Source organism: Xenopus tropicalis, chromosome 2 (assembly GCF_000004195.4).
Source record: "Xenopus tropicalis strain Nigerian chromosome 2, UCB_Xtro_10.0, whole genome shotgun sequence".
NCBI classification, from domain to species: domain Eukaryota; kingdom Metazoa; phylum Chordata; class Amphibia; order Anura; family Pipidae; genus Xenopus; species Xenopus tropicalis.
In genome coordinates this window covers 126,714,086-126,730,559 of record NC_030678.2, presented here as the reverse complement: position 1 = coordinate 126,730,559, position 16,474 = coordinate 126,714,086, and the positions used below count along the sequence as shown (strand labels likewise).

Below are 16,474 nucleotides of genomic sequence, written 5' to 3'. Positions count from 1 at the left end.
ATGCCCACAGGCACAGTAGCCACTTTAAAATTCCAAAATAGTTTGGATCTGATTGGATGTCATCCTTATGCTTAATTTGCTTGTCTGTCTGGTTCCAGTTCCTGACTTATTTTGACTTTGTTTGTGTAGTTCCTACTGGCACTTCATTTTGGCTTCCTTCAGTTTTGTTACTCACTGTCCAGCTGTCAGGCCTGATCTCACTCACTTTACAGCCACTTGTCCTGACCTAGACTAAACTTACTTCAAGGCACTCCTGCTACAGGTGTCCTCTGTGGGAAGAGGTGAAAAAGCAGACAATCCCAGCATTGTACTCTAGCAAATCACTATGACAGCACGTTTTCATTTGATAACCCTGATGGAAGTCCTGATCCAATAAGTGAAGCTCTTTGAGATATCTGTAAGACCTGTGAGTGCGGACTCTCTCTACAGCTACTCATATATATATATATATATCTATATTATCCATCTGTCATCCATCTGTCATCCATCTGTCACACACACACACGCACGCACGCACGCACATTTTCCCACACATAATACTGATGGATTGTTTATTTACATTGTATATTTATGTGACTGCATATAAAAGAAATATCTGAAACATTTGTGGTTTAAAGAAACCATTTCCTTTTAAAAGATTCTTGATGTAAAATAATTACTCAAATTCAACCACTTTTTTTTTTTTTAAAGAAACGGCTTTTCATAGGAGTTTATAACCACACAAGCCTTATTAACTTAAACATCAGTACCCAACTAAACTTAGGGTTAAACATAATCACAATACTTGTAACAACCTGTTGAATTAATCTTAAAGAGATTGTTCCTCCATTTACTAACGTTAAGAGTTGAATTGTCATATATACAGGTAAAAACAAAGGCGGCCGATCAAAATTTTCAGTCCTGCCTTATAGACGAGACGACCAATATCCTAGGCTTTTACTAATATTGGTCGCCTCATCTCCCACCATACATGCACCGCTTTTTTTGTATGATATTGGTGCATGTATGGCCACCTTTAGGCATCTACACATGCTTAATTGATTCTCCCAGTATGCTTGCCTTATAAATACACCACAGCTTGCCATGCATGTGCATGTATTTTAAAATGGTTGATTTAAAAGCCAAATGTGTTTTAGTTCTATGCACCAAGTTGGGTATGGCACCCACGATTTACCCATGTACAGATACCACAAGAGTTTTGCTGGTAAAGTACATTTAAAACCATAAGAATATAATACCGGTTAAAGAATAACCTTAACAATATAATTTGAGTACACTGTTAAAGGAATTTATTGAGACACTTGTTAATAAAGAAATAATTTCAAGCAACTCCCCACCGTTAGGATGCAGAGAATAGTGGGACACGCATAGCTGTCCTATAGCTCAGCGGTTTCAAGACAATCCAAACCACAGCTTTCTTTCTCTGTACATATACAGGCTACTACAGAAATTATTAATATTTGCTGCTTCTTCAGATCAGTGGAGCTTACAGCTGGTAACCAACCAGTGTCCAACACTTGTTTTTGCAGTTTATGATGAATTCAGAAATTGCTATCTAAAGTTGCCAGTATAAGAATATAATAGCTCTCTTTAGGATCGAGGCACTTCGGCAGAGAAATAGCAAACTGGATTGGAAAAGGCAGGAACCTCCGTTTGCCGCCTTGCTGTCAAGTTCATACTGTTTCAAGAACAGAAGACATTTCTTTGACTTGCTTGTGGAAGTTCTGAAATGAAGAGGAAGGACAAATGAGTCCATAGATACAATTCAAACATTGTGTCCCAAGATCAACCCTTGCCTAATACTATCTTAATATTAGTAATCTTTGGCTCTAAAGCTGTTGCACAACAGAGGTAGGTTCTTATTGGTGTGTTGCAAGATGTTGTCTAGAAACAGCAGGAGAGCCTTATAATGCTCTTACCTTTCAAATACTTTTGTAATACGCTCTAAAATTTACCACCTTTATTGCTTATTTTTTTTTCTCGAACCCTTAAGGTGTATAAAGTCCTTGTCTTTGCCCTAAAACAATCATTTAAAAGTTTTTTTCCCCCATTAAACATACTTTTCCTTTGTTTTATAAACAGGGTAATCTGTTCAGAGCTCCCTATGTACCTTTGAGCTAGCTAACAAACCACTCCCATCTCTAAGCAGCTGCTTTTGAAGGGCTCATTATCAGAAGGCTGGTAATTAAAATGTAGTTTTACCAGTCCCTCCTGTGCTCTGCCAAACCAGGAAGTGACAGGAAGTACTGAAGTGAAACTGGTTTCATTTAGTTTAGTGCCAGAACAAAAAACAGACATTTTTTAAAGCAGTATGCAAAAAGTATGTTCAGTAAATGCCCAGTTCACTCAGATTATGTTTAAAGGTCTATACTGTTTCCTTAAATATTCTACAAAGAAAAAGGTGTGCAGCAAAATTTGGGCTGGAGATAATATATGCCGCTTTATTGTACAGTCTTTTTTCATTGGAATGAAGTAAAATGAACTAAAATGTTAATTTTATGTGAAACAGGTCTGTATACTTTAAAGGAAAACTAAACCTTAAAAATGAATATGGCTAAAAATGCCATATTTTATATACCAAACTTAGTGCACCAGCCTAAAGGTTTTATCTCTGTGGCAGTAATGATCCAGGTCTTCAAGGTTGTCACAGGAGCTCTCAATTTTGGATTTTGGTAGAAGTGTTAGTGACACTTACATGCTCAGTGAGCTCTGGGCAGCTGATAAGAAGCCAAGCTTAGGGGCCTTGCAAATTATTGAGCAGAACATGAGGTTTGTCTGTCATATAAATATAAAAATGGATTTGTACACACCTGAAACTCTGGAATAGTCAACTCGAAAACCTTGCTTGTAATCTGGCCAGAATAATCTGCAACTTTTAACTCTATGGTGACGTAAGGATGGTTCAGGGAGCGACAACTATCAGAACTCACAGCCATTCCAATTTTCCACTGGAAGTCTACAAGCTGCAAAACACATTAGATCATAAATGAATGCTTATATATTTTATAGATCTAGGTTATAGGCTATATATGTAGGTTTTAGGTGCTCAGTCAGTGTGGTGCATGAGATAACTACAGGTGCAGAAAGACACATTCTCCTCCTGTTTCAGCTGGTGGAGAAGCACCTGAACCCCCAGACACTTCTCTTTCATGTAAATAGGAAATGCATGACAGCAGAAGCACTAGTGCTTTACAGTCCTAAATCACTGATAAGAGAATTTTCGGGCTACAAAATGCCAGACTGGCACTGTTGTGCTTTTCTCATTCCAGTTATTTGGAGGCAGCACTAGCAGTTTAAGGCACTTCTCTGAAGGGTGAACTAATGCCCTTGAAGAATTGCCCTTTATGCAAAATGAACACAATATGAAATTAAAGACGATTCTTATGGTTATCTAATGTGTTAAATTAGAGAGTTTAGCTTAACAGAACAGCCAACTCTAAATGACTGACTAGAGCGGTGAATGTGTTGGAATCATGGTTGTCAATGATACTAGATAATTTCTGAGCCTTAGTGGTACAGTATTTTGCATTTAAGCTATTTCATCATGTACAATCCACAGGAAAAAAAGCTTTAGATGTTACGTATGGTATACTAAAAAAGTGCTGCAAACATAACATTTTGAACTTTATTACAGACATAGCACAATTTAGTTTAAAGAAGCTGGCTGTCAGTTGTCTAAAGGGTACCTGAAGAATACAAGCCAATAGATCTAATGCCCTATGCTGAACTGGAAGAATTATCCCAGTTACACTTTTTTTTGTAATTCCATGAATTATTTTATTGTGGAAGACGTTTTAAAAGCCGATTATGAACAATGCCTTTAAGAGGGGCTTGGATGATTTATTGGACTAGTATATCCAAGGCTATTGTGATACTAAAATCTACAATTTGCACTGATGTCGGTATACATGGTTTATGTATGCAAGTGTATAGATAGGTTGAACTTGATGGACTTCGGTCTTTTTTTCAACCCAACTTATAACTATGCATCTATGTCTGTGTAAAAAAAAAAAAAAATTATATTTCTGGAAGTTCAGAGTCATAGTTCAGAGGTTTACATACCTTTTCTACATAAGCCCAGCTGAATGAGCCTACGTCAAAAAGATGGGCGAGTGAGAGAGCAAATAACTCATACATAGTCTACCAAACAAGGACACGTGTGCTATATAAATAACGAATACTAAGAATTAAAACACAAAGTCAAAGTTAGTGTTTTGTTTACCTCTCCAGATGGTAGCAGATCTCTACTCTTTTCAAGCTCAGACAAGCGCTTTCCCTCTTCATTCCATACATGTCGAATGACTTGCAGAATCTGCTTTGGTAGTTTGCTGATTAACCGGCTCAGCAGCTCCTCACAAGTCACTTTATACTTTGCTGCTGTGCTGTTAATTTGATAGGGACATAATACTTTATTCTAATATGCAAAGTCAATATTCTTTAAGAAAAAACATATACAGATATAACGTTCTATGATTAGACTACAAAATGTTGAAACAGAATTAAAGACAACAAAAATGATGTTTCCCGTAAATATCAATTTTAGTACAGGTATGGGATCCCTTATCCGGAAACCCGTTATCCAGAAAGCTCCGAGTTACGGAATGCCCGTCTCCCACAGACTCCATTTTAATCAAATAATTCAGAATTTTAAAACTGATTTCCTTTTTCTCTGTAGTAATAAAACAGTACCTTGTAATTGATCCCAACTAAGATATAAATAATCCTTATTGGATGCAAAACAATCCCATAGGGTTTAATAAATGTTTTATTGATTCTTTAGTAGACTTAATTTATAGAGATCCAAATTACGGAAAGACCCCTTATCCGGAATACCCTTGGTCCCGAGCATTCTGGATAACGGCTCCTATACCGGTGTGATGCAGGCAGTGGTCTGTTTCATTTTGTTTTGGAATTGTGTATCTTTTTGTTTAGCAGCCTTCCAATTACAATGTAAATAACTAGTTTTAAGGCTTACTTTCTGTATACACTAAGCAGCAGTTGAAGTTAAAACCAGTATAGAAAATGAATAAGATAAGATAAACAGGTCAATCTATAACATACTAAATTGTCTACTAAATTGTCCTACTGCACAAAATAGTTTTTATATATGTATAATTAAAGTGACCCATACGGTTTGCACTTTTCTGAACTAAGAGGGACAACTCTATGTGTCACATTAATAAGCTAAAGGGTGTTTGCCACTGAACCGACCCTTTTAAAAACATATACAGGTATGGGACCTGTTGTCCAGAATGCTCAGGACCTTGGGTTTTCCAGTTAAGGAATCGTTACATATTTTGGATCTCCATTTGTTAACTCTACTAAAAAAAAAAAAAAAAAAATAAAAAATAAAATGATGAATAACTTAAACATGAAATAAACCCAAAAGGATTGTTTTTCCTCCAATAAGGATTAATTATATCCTGGTTGCGGTTAAGTACAAGATTCTGCTTTATTTATTTTAGAGAAAAAGTATAGTTTTTTTTTCAAATTGAATTATTTGATTAAAATAAAGTTTATGTAAGATGGCCTTCCCCTAATTCGAACATTTCTGGATAACGGGTTTCTGGATAATGGATCCCATACCTCTACATCATTGTCCATTTCAGTTCTTTGCAATGCTTATTTTGGTGTTGTAAAGAAAAATGATTCATAACCATAACACTGACATTACTAGGAAAATTCTCATTCATCAGCTATTATCCATAACAAAAAGGATATTGGCCATTCTTAAACTACATGTGCAAAAGGGACCTCTACATATATTTCTTTTGCAAAAGTGTAACATAAGATTCAGTGTTTTTTCTACATTGCAAAGGCTTAAATCTGGTGAAACTTGTTTGTGAAAATCAGCCCATCATTGCAGTGACTTGTTATTAATGTTGCAATAATAATCACTCAAAACCCACTGGTAGGATGTATTTTATGCCTCACAGACAGAAAATCCTGCCCAACATGTCTGCTGGTATTATGACCCAAGGATTGCACAATGCAATTAAGATAATATGATGCAAGGGAGTTGAGGAGCACATTTAGGCTAATAGCCCATGGGGTTGTTTTCTCCACTTTGTAGATACACTGGCATATATATGCCAGCAGAGAAAATGACACATGTGCCATTAGCTTTAAGGTTATTGTGGAAATGCTACAGATCTGGGCAAACAGCTGCAACAAACAATAAAAAAAAGGAGTATACATTCACTGGCCATGCTCATTAATCATTACTGTCTCATTAAGTGCAGAGATTACACAGCCACCAAGCTCAGCCTAGTCTATCACAAAGAAGCACAAAATAGCAACAAATGAAATAAATCAATGACATATGAAAATAAAAAATAAAATGTGAACCATAATTTAAAGTGAAATATTGTGGTCTGGTTTCAATTATTGCAGCAATACCTCCCAATCATACTGCCCACACATCAGGTAGGAAAACAAACGGGTCAAATGGACCCTGCCCTATTTTTTTTCAATTGGTTTTTATCAAAAGTGATGCTTTTCAATACACCCAAGTAGTATAAATATAGGCTGAACCGATTTAACACATTGATAAACTAGTTTTTAGCACGTAAATAAAGCCAATTGCATTTTGCATGTATTTACAGAATGTAACTGCACAACAAGTAGTTTTTGACAGAAAAGTAAAATACCACCTAAAAAGCGTGGTTATCCATCTAATGATTTTTCTAAGTTCATCCTCACTTATTGGAACACCAGCTGCTTGAAAACTCTGTAAAACAAAGTAAATAAGTAAATAATATGGAAATAAGATAAGTGAAGGCAGCTGCACAATAAGGCTGGGTGTACATGGGGAGTTGGCTCTGCCTGCATTTTTTTAGGCTAAAGCTGGCCATACACGCACCGATAATATTGTACGAAACCTCGTTTCGTACGATATTCGGTGCGTGTACGGCAAGTCAGCGAGTCGACAGATATATCGCAGGAAGCTGCTGATATCGGTCGACTCGCCGATCGGGCCAGTTAAAAGATTTTGATCAGGCGCCATAGAAGGCGCCTGACCAAAATCTGCCTTCAGCGCTGAATCGGCAGAAGGAGGTAGAAATCCTATTGTTTCTACCTCCTTATCTTCCTGTTTCAGCCCTGAAGGTTAGTGGCGGATCTGACGATCTTTCGTGCGACCGATGGTCGCTCGAAAGATTGTCAGATCGCCACGTGTGTGGCCACCTTAAGAGAAACAAATCTGCTCCTTTTTTCCAGCTCTGTTGATCTGCTTTCACTTGTGTGCGGTGCACAAGCTTTTGTGTTTTTCAGGTCGCATTCAGCTCCACTGTGTATGCCTGCACACAACAGGAAAGCTGTACTTTTTAATTGCAAGAGTCAAGATTCCAGATGCAGGGGCAAGATGCAAAGTGCAATCATGGGCAAATTGCGCCAATATTGCACATTGCACCATAGCACCTTATAGAAACTTATATTATAAGACAAAAAGAAGTTTTATATTAAAGGAATATTGCAAAAACAAGTATTATCGGATTACATTTTGTACAAAGAAAAATGGAGACGTGCCACTCTAGTAAATTTCATTTCATAACAAAGCATAAAAAAATTGTGTGCCTACCTGAAAAATCGCCTGACAGTCTACACCGGATCTCTGCCTTTGAAGGTGCTGAACACTTTGCTGGCACTTTATCATTATAAAGATAAAAAATAAATAGGTCACAAAAAAATGATACATTTATATAAATATGCCCATCTTTCTTTATTAAGCAGGAGTTGGTCAGAATGTAGATCTGATCAGCACACAGGCAGAAATAATAATACGACACTTTTTTAAGCCTACCCCCAAAGAAACAAAAGCATGCATTGCAACTTTTTAATGTTTATAATTACTATTAGTTACACTTGTATAATTGGATTTGTAAACTTTCTAAAATATCAATATTTTGATACATAAAATGTATCAAACATTCTTAACATGGTATTGTTAGGATACCCAAGGACATCCCATATCGAAATATATTCTCTGTAATGTACCGTATATCAACAAGAAAAAAAAATAGACAGGCACAGGGGACAGGAAAAATCAAATGTCAAATTAAAAACATGCAAGAGTGCCATCTTGTGTTCATAAGACTTACTGAAGGCTAGATAACCTCTCAGTCACAATTTAAACTGTTCTAGAACTGTATCCAGGAGCAAAATTACTTCTCAAAGGTCAGAGAAATCCGTGTTCCCAATACAGCCACAATAGGAATTTTGAGAGCTACCACATGCTTGAAACCTTAATGGTTTTGTGAGTTCAGGATTTATGTACTGTTGTCTTAAAGAATTGGCAGAAAGCAGGGAAACACAGGAATGTTGTTCCAGCTGCACTAAAAGGTGACTATAGACACTGCTTACCAATAAGAGCAATGACACATGGGCTACTTCAGGCCCTTTCCAGTCTACTTAAACATGGCACCAAAGAATTTGAATCAGACCCCATAGAGTTAAATAAAAATTACATGACAAGCACTCATGTCAGTAAGCTGCAAACTCATACAGATGCTTTTAAAGGCTACAACCACCTAACAAGCACTGACACAAACACTTGTCATGTGCTTAACGAGAGTCTATAGATGGTAACTGTTAAACTGAAGAAGCTGCTTGGATGAGTAGTGAAACATCTTCAATGATTACTTAACAAGTCCAGTTGCTTTAGATTTATTTATTCTAGATATACCATGACCTGGATGAATGAAAATCTTCATAGTTAGATTTGGTGCACCATATGATGCCTGTATAGAAAATGAATATAATTGTTTTTTGCAGATTTATTTTGCAGCAAGAAGTTTATTTCAGAAAAAGTAGGATTGAGTCTGACTGACTGAATAAGTCAAAGTGATCTTATGGTTGTCCCCTCCTTCTTGGCTGTAAATATGTATATTAGTATTAAAGTTATAGGTCTGATGTATGAGCAGTTAATTACCTTTGGTCTGATAACATTTCAAGGTTATGCATTTATGTTACTGCACATAAAAAGGGCTAAGACACACAGGGCTACTAGTAGCAGCTACTTGTTGTGGCTAATAAAACAGACAATGCTGATGATTTACTGATAATTATCTCTACATGTGTTTAGCAGATGGAATTCTCAGCATTGTCTATGGCAGGGGATTTTCTGGAGTTTAGTAGCTGTGACAAGTAGCTGCTACTAAGTAGCTCTGTGTGTCTTCACCCTAATGTAAAGTAGTTAGACTTCCTATGAATGACTACGTGGACTCACTGATTTTCATATAAAAGGCTTTCTTGATAAGAGTATTCTGGTAAATCTTCACATAGCTTATAACAGAAATAAAATCAAGGTGGTCAGACATACCAGTTCAGCAAAGAGATCCGGTGGTACTATTTTAATCAAATCATCAGTCTTCTCAAAACCTGAAAGCAACAAAAATACAACCATATTTATATGCACTAGCACATAGCCACCAACATATTGCCAATTATGCCATATTTAGCTCGGTAAAGAGATCAGGCGGCACTATTTTAATCAAGTAATCAGCTGAGCTTTCATGCCCCAAAACTCTCATATTCCTTAGCTCTTCTAAAATTTCTATTTTTTCCATACCAAGGCCTAAACAAAAATAGATTTAAATAATAAAAGATTTGTTTCTATTCAGAAATCTAACTCGATTTGAAAGGTAATTTGTGTGAATAAAGGTGTTGTATCACAACTACAGAATAAATGAATGGGTTCGACAACCTCTTACTATTTTCCTTTCCCACTGTTTATTCAGTATTTTTGCATCTTCATTAATGTCAATAATTGTTCAAACATAAAAAGTTAGATCTCTAGTAATCAGCCTACAGTTATTAAAACCCTTGAGATTACAGGTCCCATATAGCTGGGCTGAAGCCTTCTGTGCAATCACTGTAGCCTACCCCCCATATCAGTGCAGCTATACATATCGTACAGCAGATAAACAGGTAACATGCTGGGTAAAACAATAAATAATCATTTATACAATAAATAAATGGACTAGCAAAACAAACCCACACTCCCCGCTTCTTACCGAAGGCTTCCAGCTCTCTATCAAACATCCCTGCCTCTAAGTGAGCAGCCATTCAGTCCCGGCAGCTGAGGAGCGCTTCCGCACGATCACGTGATCCGTGAGTAGCAAAACAAGCGCCATCTGTATTGTGGGCAAAGCCATTTATCAATTTCCACATGAAGTAATAGTCGATCTTCCACCTCGACTCCCCGGCATATTACGACTTACAATTTTCATCTCCCACTAGCGCCGATGTGTGGAAGAGGTTGAGGTTATAGGCCACCAAGAGATAACGAAGCAGAAGTTAAAATGCCTGTACATTACTTCTGTCACTGGGCTCTCCCTTTTGCCCTTTTTTTATCGCACGCGTTGCACACTATGACTCTGGAAGGTTCCAATTTGGAGCCGGTAGTGGGGAGGTCTTAGGTGTCTGCGACCACAGTAGTAACCGCTTAAAACGAAAATGTTATTCTTTTACATTTTCGAATGTTTATTCTGAGAATATATGGTATGCTCTGCTCCCCTTATAAGTAATAACAAAACTCACTCATAACATGAAACTCGCAGCTCCTGTTCTCCCCCTGTCTGCAAGTTGGCTCGCCCGCAGGTCAAGTTTAGCAGACGGAAGACTGGCTGCTTGTGTCAGATCTGGGTTACAGCCTGAGCGCTTATAGTAACATCTATAGACCTATACAGCCCTATAGCTCCAAGCCATCATGCAATCCCTGCGCTGGCTGCCCTTGGAAGCCAATCCCGATGTAAGTGATGCCATTCAGTGTGACTGTTTATTACACATTCATTTGCTTGAACCGACCATTGACATGTTCTCTTCTTATTCTTTGCAGTTAATGAACCAGGTGAGTGCGCTTTGGGTATCTACGAAGAGCCCACTTACAGTTTACACTGCTGGAGTATATAGGCAGGTTTGAAGCAAGATTGTAAGTATATTCTCCTTGGCTGGAAGCCAGATGGTTTCAGCTGGCATTTGCTTATGTCCATTTATATATACCACTGCAGACCCACAATCCAATATGATTTTTAAAATATTCAGCCAGGGCCATATTTGCCAGTGTTTTCACTCATGCCTAGGTTTTTGGACCGGTCTCCTCACTGTATTACAGGCTGCCCATGCCCAAATGCCCATTGGGTTCTACGTGAGAACTGACAGTTTTCTACTTATAACTAATACTAATATGCAGTTTCCAGTTTAATACCCTCTATTTGTAGAGGACAGAATTCCTTTTACAAGGCAACATTTAGTCAAATAAGGGATAGTTGGCTTTATGTTTTTGCCAACATGTTTAGTGATAAAAATTGTTTTAAAAGTAGAATGTTTTATACAAGTTGTTTGATTCCAAACTGCATGAATATCAGATTTATGTTTAGATACATCTAACTGGTCAAACTGTAGTACAAATATGCTTTAGTTGATTGCCCAAAAGGCAAAAAAGGTTTTCTGATCACTTTCATGAAAATATGTATCCAGGTCATCGCTAACCAAAAACTATGTGGGCTTAAATATCTGCAATGACATTTATAAAGATAACGGCCATCCTTCTGTGTTGCCATATTTTACACTTATCAAACCAGCTGAAATTGTTGGTAACAAATCTTCCTTAAGGCATATTCATAAAAAAATAAAGTGAAAATGTCACAGCTGTCTATTCTGTTGTGTAAGATTTTTTTAGGGTCACAAGTATCAAAATATGAATAAAGCAAATTCTATTTTTACACGTTGATAAGTATTCCATTAAAAAATCCTGTACAATTGAACAGAGAGCTGGAGAATTTTCCCTCTGGTAAACTTTGATCAACTCTCTTTCCACTCTTTCATAAAGACACCCCCTTATGCAGCCAACTTTAAGGTATCATCCAGTTTTACAGTGTAATATTTAAAGATTAAGTCCGCAAAATAATCAAAAATATTAAAAATATAAAGCTTTATTGTAATCCATTAAAAAGTCATACCCCATGTATGTAGCCTAACGCGTTTCATGCTAATCTAGCACTTAATCATAGGCTCACCGAAGCTCTGTTTATATAACTATATATACATGGTGAAACATACACCCACTACTACAAACATTTCATCCAGTTAACTCCATCAGGTACAAAATCGGTTATACAGAAGTTAAGATAACATATCACAGGGTTATATAGTAAAAATACATATGTTTCAGAGTAAAAAAATATATATTTTCACACAAAGCAAGTAACATCAAAAGTACAATTCAAACTTAAAGGAATATGTGTGTGTAAATAAAAGAATCCAATATACTTCTCGCTTGTGGAGGGTCTCCTACCAGTTTTTACCTGTTCTATCACTTGTACTGAAAAAAATCTTTTATCACTATTATTGCACTCTGCAAAATGTCTTGTGACATTGCTCTTGCATTCATAATTAGTATTACTAATTTGACCCATGTGTTCTCTTACTCTGTCTTTCAGGGCTCGCATTGTGCACCCCACTTATTGTTTTTACAATACATGGGTTTTAGTTTAACAGTTGACCACAATGATTGGTTTTAAGCTCAAGTGGGTGTATGTTTCACCATGTATATGTAGTTGTATAAACAGAACTTTGGTGAGCCTATGATTAAGTGCTAGATAAGCTTGAAATGTGTTAGGCTACATACATGGGGTATGACTTTTTAATGGATTACAATAAAGCTTTACATTTTTAATGTTTTTTATTTTTTTGCGGACTAAATCTTTAAATATTACATTGTTTCCCTCTTTTGGTCACTAGAGGGTTTTGTCTGCAATGTGAATAATATCAACTTGATTTTTTTACTTAAATTTTTCTTTTCCTAGTTTGGCTATTTTTTTTTTTTTTTTTTGCATCATCCAGTTTAAAACACAGTTGTTGCTGCTGAAGTAAAACTTAAATTTTTGCTAGCAACTGTGTGTCTGTGGATAGTAAGACTAATAATTCATCAGCTTTTGTAGGACTGTGGGTTTGGTATCACTTCACAATTTGTTGTAAAAATGTAATGCAAATTAGAATTGGATACACAAAAAATATTGTTGCATTTAAGTTATAGCTTTTGTGTTGACAACGGATCAGAGAGGTCCCAAAACATTGTCTTCATTTGTGTGAGGTGTGAGTCAATAAATCTTACTTTTTTCACCACATATAACTTCACTGCAATATGTTTGCACGTCAAACTACAAAACGTTAACAATTTGTCTAGAGCATACCATGCTTCTGTTAATCTGCAAGTTAGAATTGTGTCACGGGATGACCATCTTGCCATTTTGCAGGCCCAGACTGGGATACAAAATAGGCCCTGGCATTTCAAGTACACAGAGAGCCAAACAGCCAACCACCAGCCCAATACAAGTGACTGGCATTTGCCACCAGCCCCTCTGGCATTTGCCAAAATCCATATATTGCCTGTCTGGGCCTGCAATGTTGTCACTGAAACACAACTTCCAGCACAGTATGACTGTAATGGTCAGAGCTGCTATTTAGCAGCAGAGCAAGATTATGCTAGTTTTGGTAACCTAGTAATACAATGTCCTCTATTGCCAGGTAATTTACTCTTCCTAGTAAAGCAACTACAGTAGAGTATAGATTTTTGCAGCCCTTCTGGCGTCTGCCAGAATCAATAGATGGCCAGTGCAGGCCTGGTGACAGGCTAATATTTACTTTAACATGTAAGAGAACCAATGCTTCGTTAGTGGAGCATATTCAGGATGTATCTTGTGAACTTAAACTTATACTATATCGTGACATAGTAACATTAGTAGGGTATATTGGCTCTTTTAGTTTTATGCTAGAATACTTTGGATGATAGTATACAGGTATAGTACTTGACAATCAGGTAATTCCACAATGGGTGTAACTTAGAGTTGCAATTGAATTATGGAGATCAGCATAGTTCTCACACAACTAATGATTCCTGTATACAAATTATATCCTTGGCTTGCATTCTGAGATAGGTAGTTTGATAGAATCTGTGGGAAAAGTCATGCAGACAAGGTCCCCTTAAAAAAAAAAAAAAAAATCATTTTATACTACATAATGCAAATTGCTATAAGCAATGCATTTAAGCATTCCTGTTAATTTATGAGCATACACTTTATATTTATTTATATATACATAAACACAACCCAGAGGTGCACACCAAACAATGTAATACACATAAAATAAGCCAAAAAAGTTCTGTATTCTACAGGACAAATAACTAAAGGTAAAATGTGTACAGAGCAACAAAAATAGTACCGCACTCAACTGGCTCAGTTATTGAAACATTGGAATTTGTTTTGTTTGTTTAGTGCGGTAAATTATTATTTTTTTTTTTTATATGTATAGCTGAATTCACATCATAAACAACAAAAAAAGCCTGGATACATCCAATAAGTAATTAATATAGAAGCATAAAATAACAACTAATAACATGTTTGCACATGTGTGTGTATGCATGTACAGGTATGGGACCTATTATCCAGAATGCTCGGGACCTCGGATTTTCCAGATAAGGAATCTTTCTGTAATTTGGATCTCTACTTTAATTCTGCTAAAAAATAATTTAAATATTGAATAAACCCAAATAGGATTGTTTTTCCTCCAATAAGGATAAATTATATCTTAGTTGGGATCAAATACAAGGTACTGTTTTATTATTACAGAGAAAAAGAAAATCATTTTCAAAAATTAGAATTATTTGCTTATAATTTAGTCTATGGGAGCACCATTCAGTAATTTGGAACTTTCTGGATAACGGGTTCTATATATATATATTGGAAAGGATCAGCACTCTCTTTGTGATTAAATTATGACTGGTGTTTTAGTCAAATTCATAGCATTTCTCAAAGATAATAAAACTGTGACAATATGTTAAGTTATTAACCTTCCCCCTTGTGTGAATTTGGTATTTAATGACATAAAATGTCCATGATTATCCCATAAGTCCTTTCAGTCAGGATCTTCAAGTCATTTTCTTATGAAGTGCAAAATTTAAATTTCACCACTAGGTGTCACCACATATAGAGAACAGTGTTCTTAAAATTTTAACCGTAAAAGTGATAAATTACTGAATTCACATGCTACATAATGATTTAATCAGATATTTATTACTTTTCATCAGTAAAAAGTCCATTTAACCCTTTTAGTGTAACAAGCTCATGGAACCAGAAACTTTCATGTTTGTGCAAAAGCTTTTACAGATCTCCTTCTTTTGACCACCTAGACACATAATTCATCAGCAAGCATTTAATGGTTGCTGGATCATATTGTGCTTCCTGTCAGTGATTTGCCGCTAGCTGAACTATGTCCTGTTTCTTGGGATCTACCTTTCTATCTGGCCCTAGCCATTGTTATCCTCTTAATCAATTGCCTTACTGTTTTTTTATATATATATAATGTATTGGACCCCTTATTGCATTATCAAGTTCCGAATTATGGAAAGGCCATCTCCCATAGACTCCATATTAATCAAATAATTCACATTTTTAAAATTGGTACCTTGTACTTGATCCCAACTAAGATATAAATAATCCTTACTGAAAGGCAAAACAATCCTTTTGAGTTTAATTACTGTTTATTTATTGTTTAAATATTTTTTTTTAGTAGACCCCTTATCTGGAGAACCCCAGGTCCCGAGCATTCTGGATAATGGGTCCCATACCTGTATATAATGCACAGGAGTGGCCTGGCGTTTGATGGTATTGTTTTGAAGTTTAATTGCTATTTTTTTCTTTCATTAAAATCAAAAACATCTTTAAAACTGAAGTAACTATAGAGTTAGGTTAAAAATTAGGATAATAAACGATTATAAGCAACATTTAACCAGTTATTATGCTGTCACAAGATTCTTTCTGAAAAATGATGAAAGGTTTTAATTCTGTTAGCATTGTTGCCACAGAAATATTAATAAAGAAGAGCTTTTATTGAGGCAGCATTATCAATTATGAGATTTAAAAGCAGTAACACTTTTATATGGGCTTTCTAATTGAGTAAATCAAAGGCACACCCGTGTGTGTAATGCTGCCTTAGAATTAATTGCTATGTACAAACCTAAAATAAAATCTAAGACGGATATAACAATATTGAGATTGAGGTAAAATGCAACACTCTGACATACTAGAAAGCACTATATATCTGTACACTTACTAGCCAAAGAGACAAGGTTTTCAACCACACCGTTACATAACTAAAATTGTTACTGCAATAAACTTTCAATTCAGTTTGTTCCTTAAAAATGTTACTTCTATAGGTATTTTTTCTGCCTCACCATAGAGCAGGCTACAGTGACATTAGTGGTATTAAGCATACACTTGAAATATTCACTGAATGTTCACACTGAAGTTTTTGCAAGTTCCTCTGTACATTCATATTAGTTGTTACTAGATTCAACCAAAGCAAATACAGCAAAAAGATTTTCATGACCAATTGGCATGTGTGAAGAATTAGCAGCCAATGCTGCCATGTATGGTAGGAAACAAATTCATCAGTTCGTTATCAGATTTGCAGGGAG

The 16,474-nt window shown here is 36.0% G+C and overlaps 2 protein-coding genes across 5 annotated transcripts in view; one reads left to right on the top strand and one right to left on the bottom strand.

Moving 5' to 3' along the window:
* Positions 1-673: 673 nt before the first annotated feature.
* On the bottom strand, positions 674-10,628 carry commd6 (COMM domain containing 6). 3 transcript variants are annotated; one of them, XM_012956969.2, is made up of 8 exons: positions 10,540-10,628; positions 10,014-10,133; positions 9,320-9,378; positions 7,580-7,645; positions 6,654-6,730; positions 4,223-4,382; positions 2,811-2,963; positions 1,267-1,724 (listed from the first exon to the last, which is right to left on the bottom strand). In XM_012956969.2, exons 2-8 carry the CDS (start codon positions 10,063-10,065, stop codon positions 1,674-1,676), a joined length of 618 nt encoding a protein of 205 aa, XP_012812423.1. In that variant the 5' UTR covers positions 10,066-10,133; positions 10,540-10,628; the 3' UTR covers positions 1,267-1,673.
* The window catches only part of uchl3 (ubiquitin C-terminal hydrolase L3), a 32,453-nt gene continuing 26,374 nt past the window's right edge, over positions 10,396-16,474 (top strand). The window contains exons 1-2 of one of the 2 annotated variants that reach the window (NM_001017120.2): positions 10,396-10,750; positions 10,838-10,849. In NM_001017120.2, coding sequence (NP_001017120.1) covers positions 10,709-10,750; positions 10,838-10,849 — 54 coding nt within the window. In that variant the 5' untranslated portion in view covers positions 10,396-10,708. The other variant, XM_031895999.1, reaches the window with a different exon arrangement.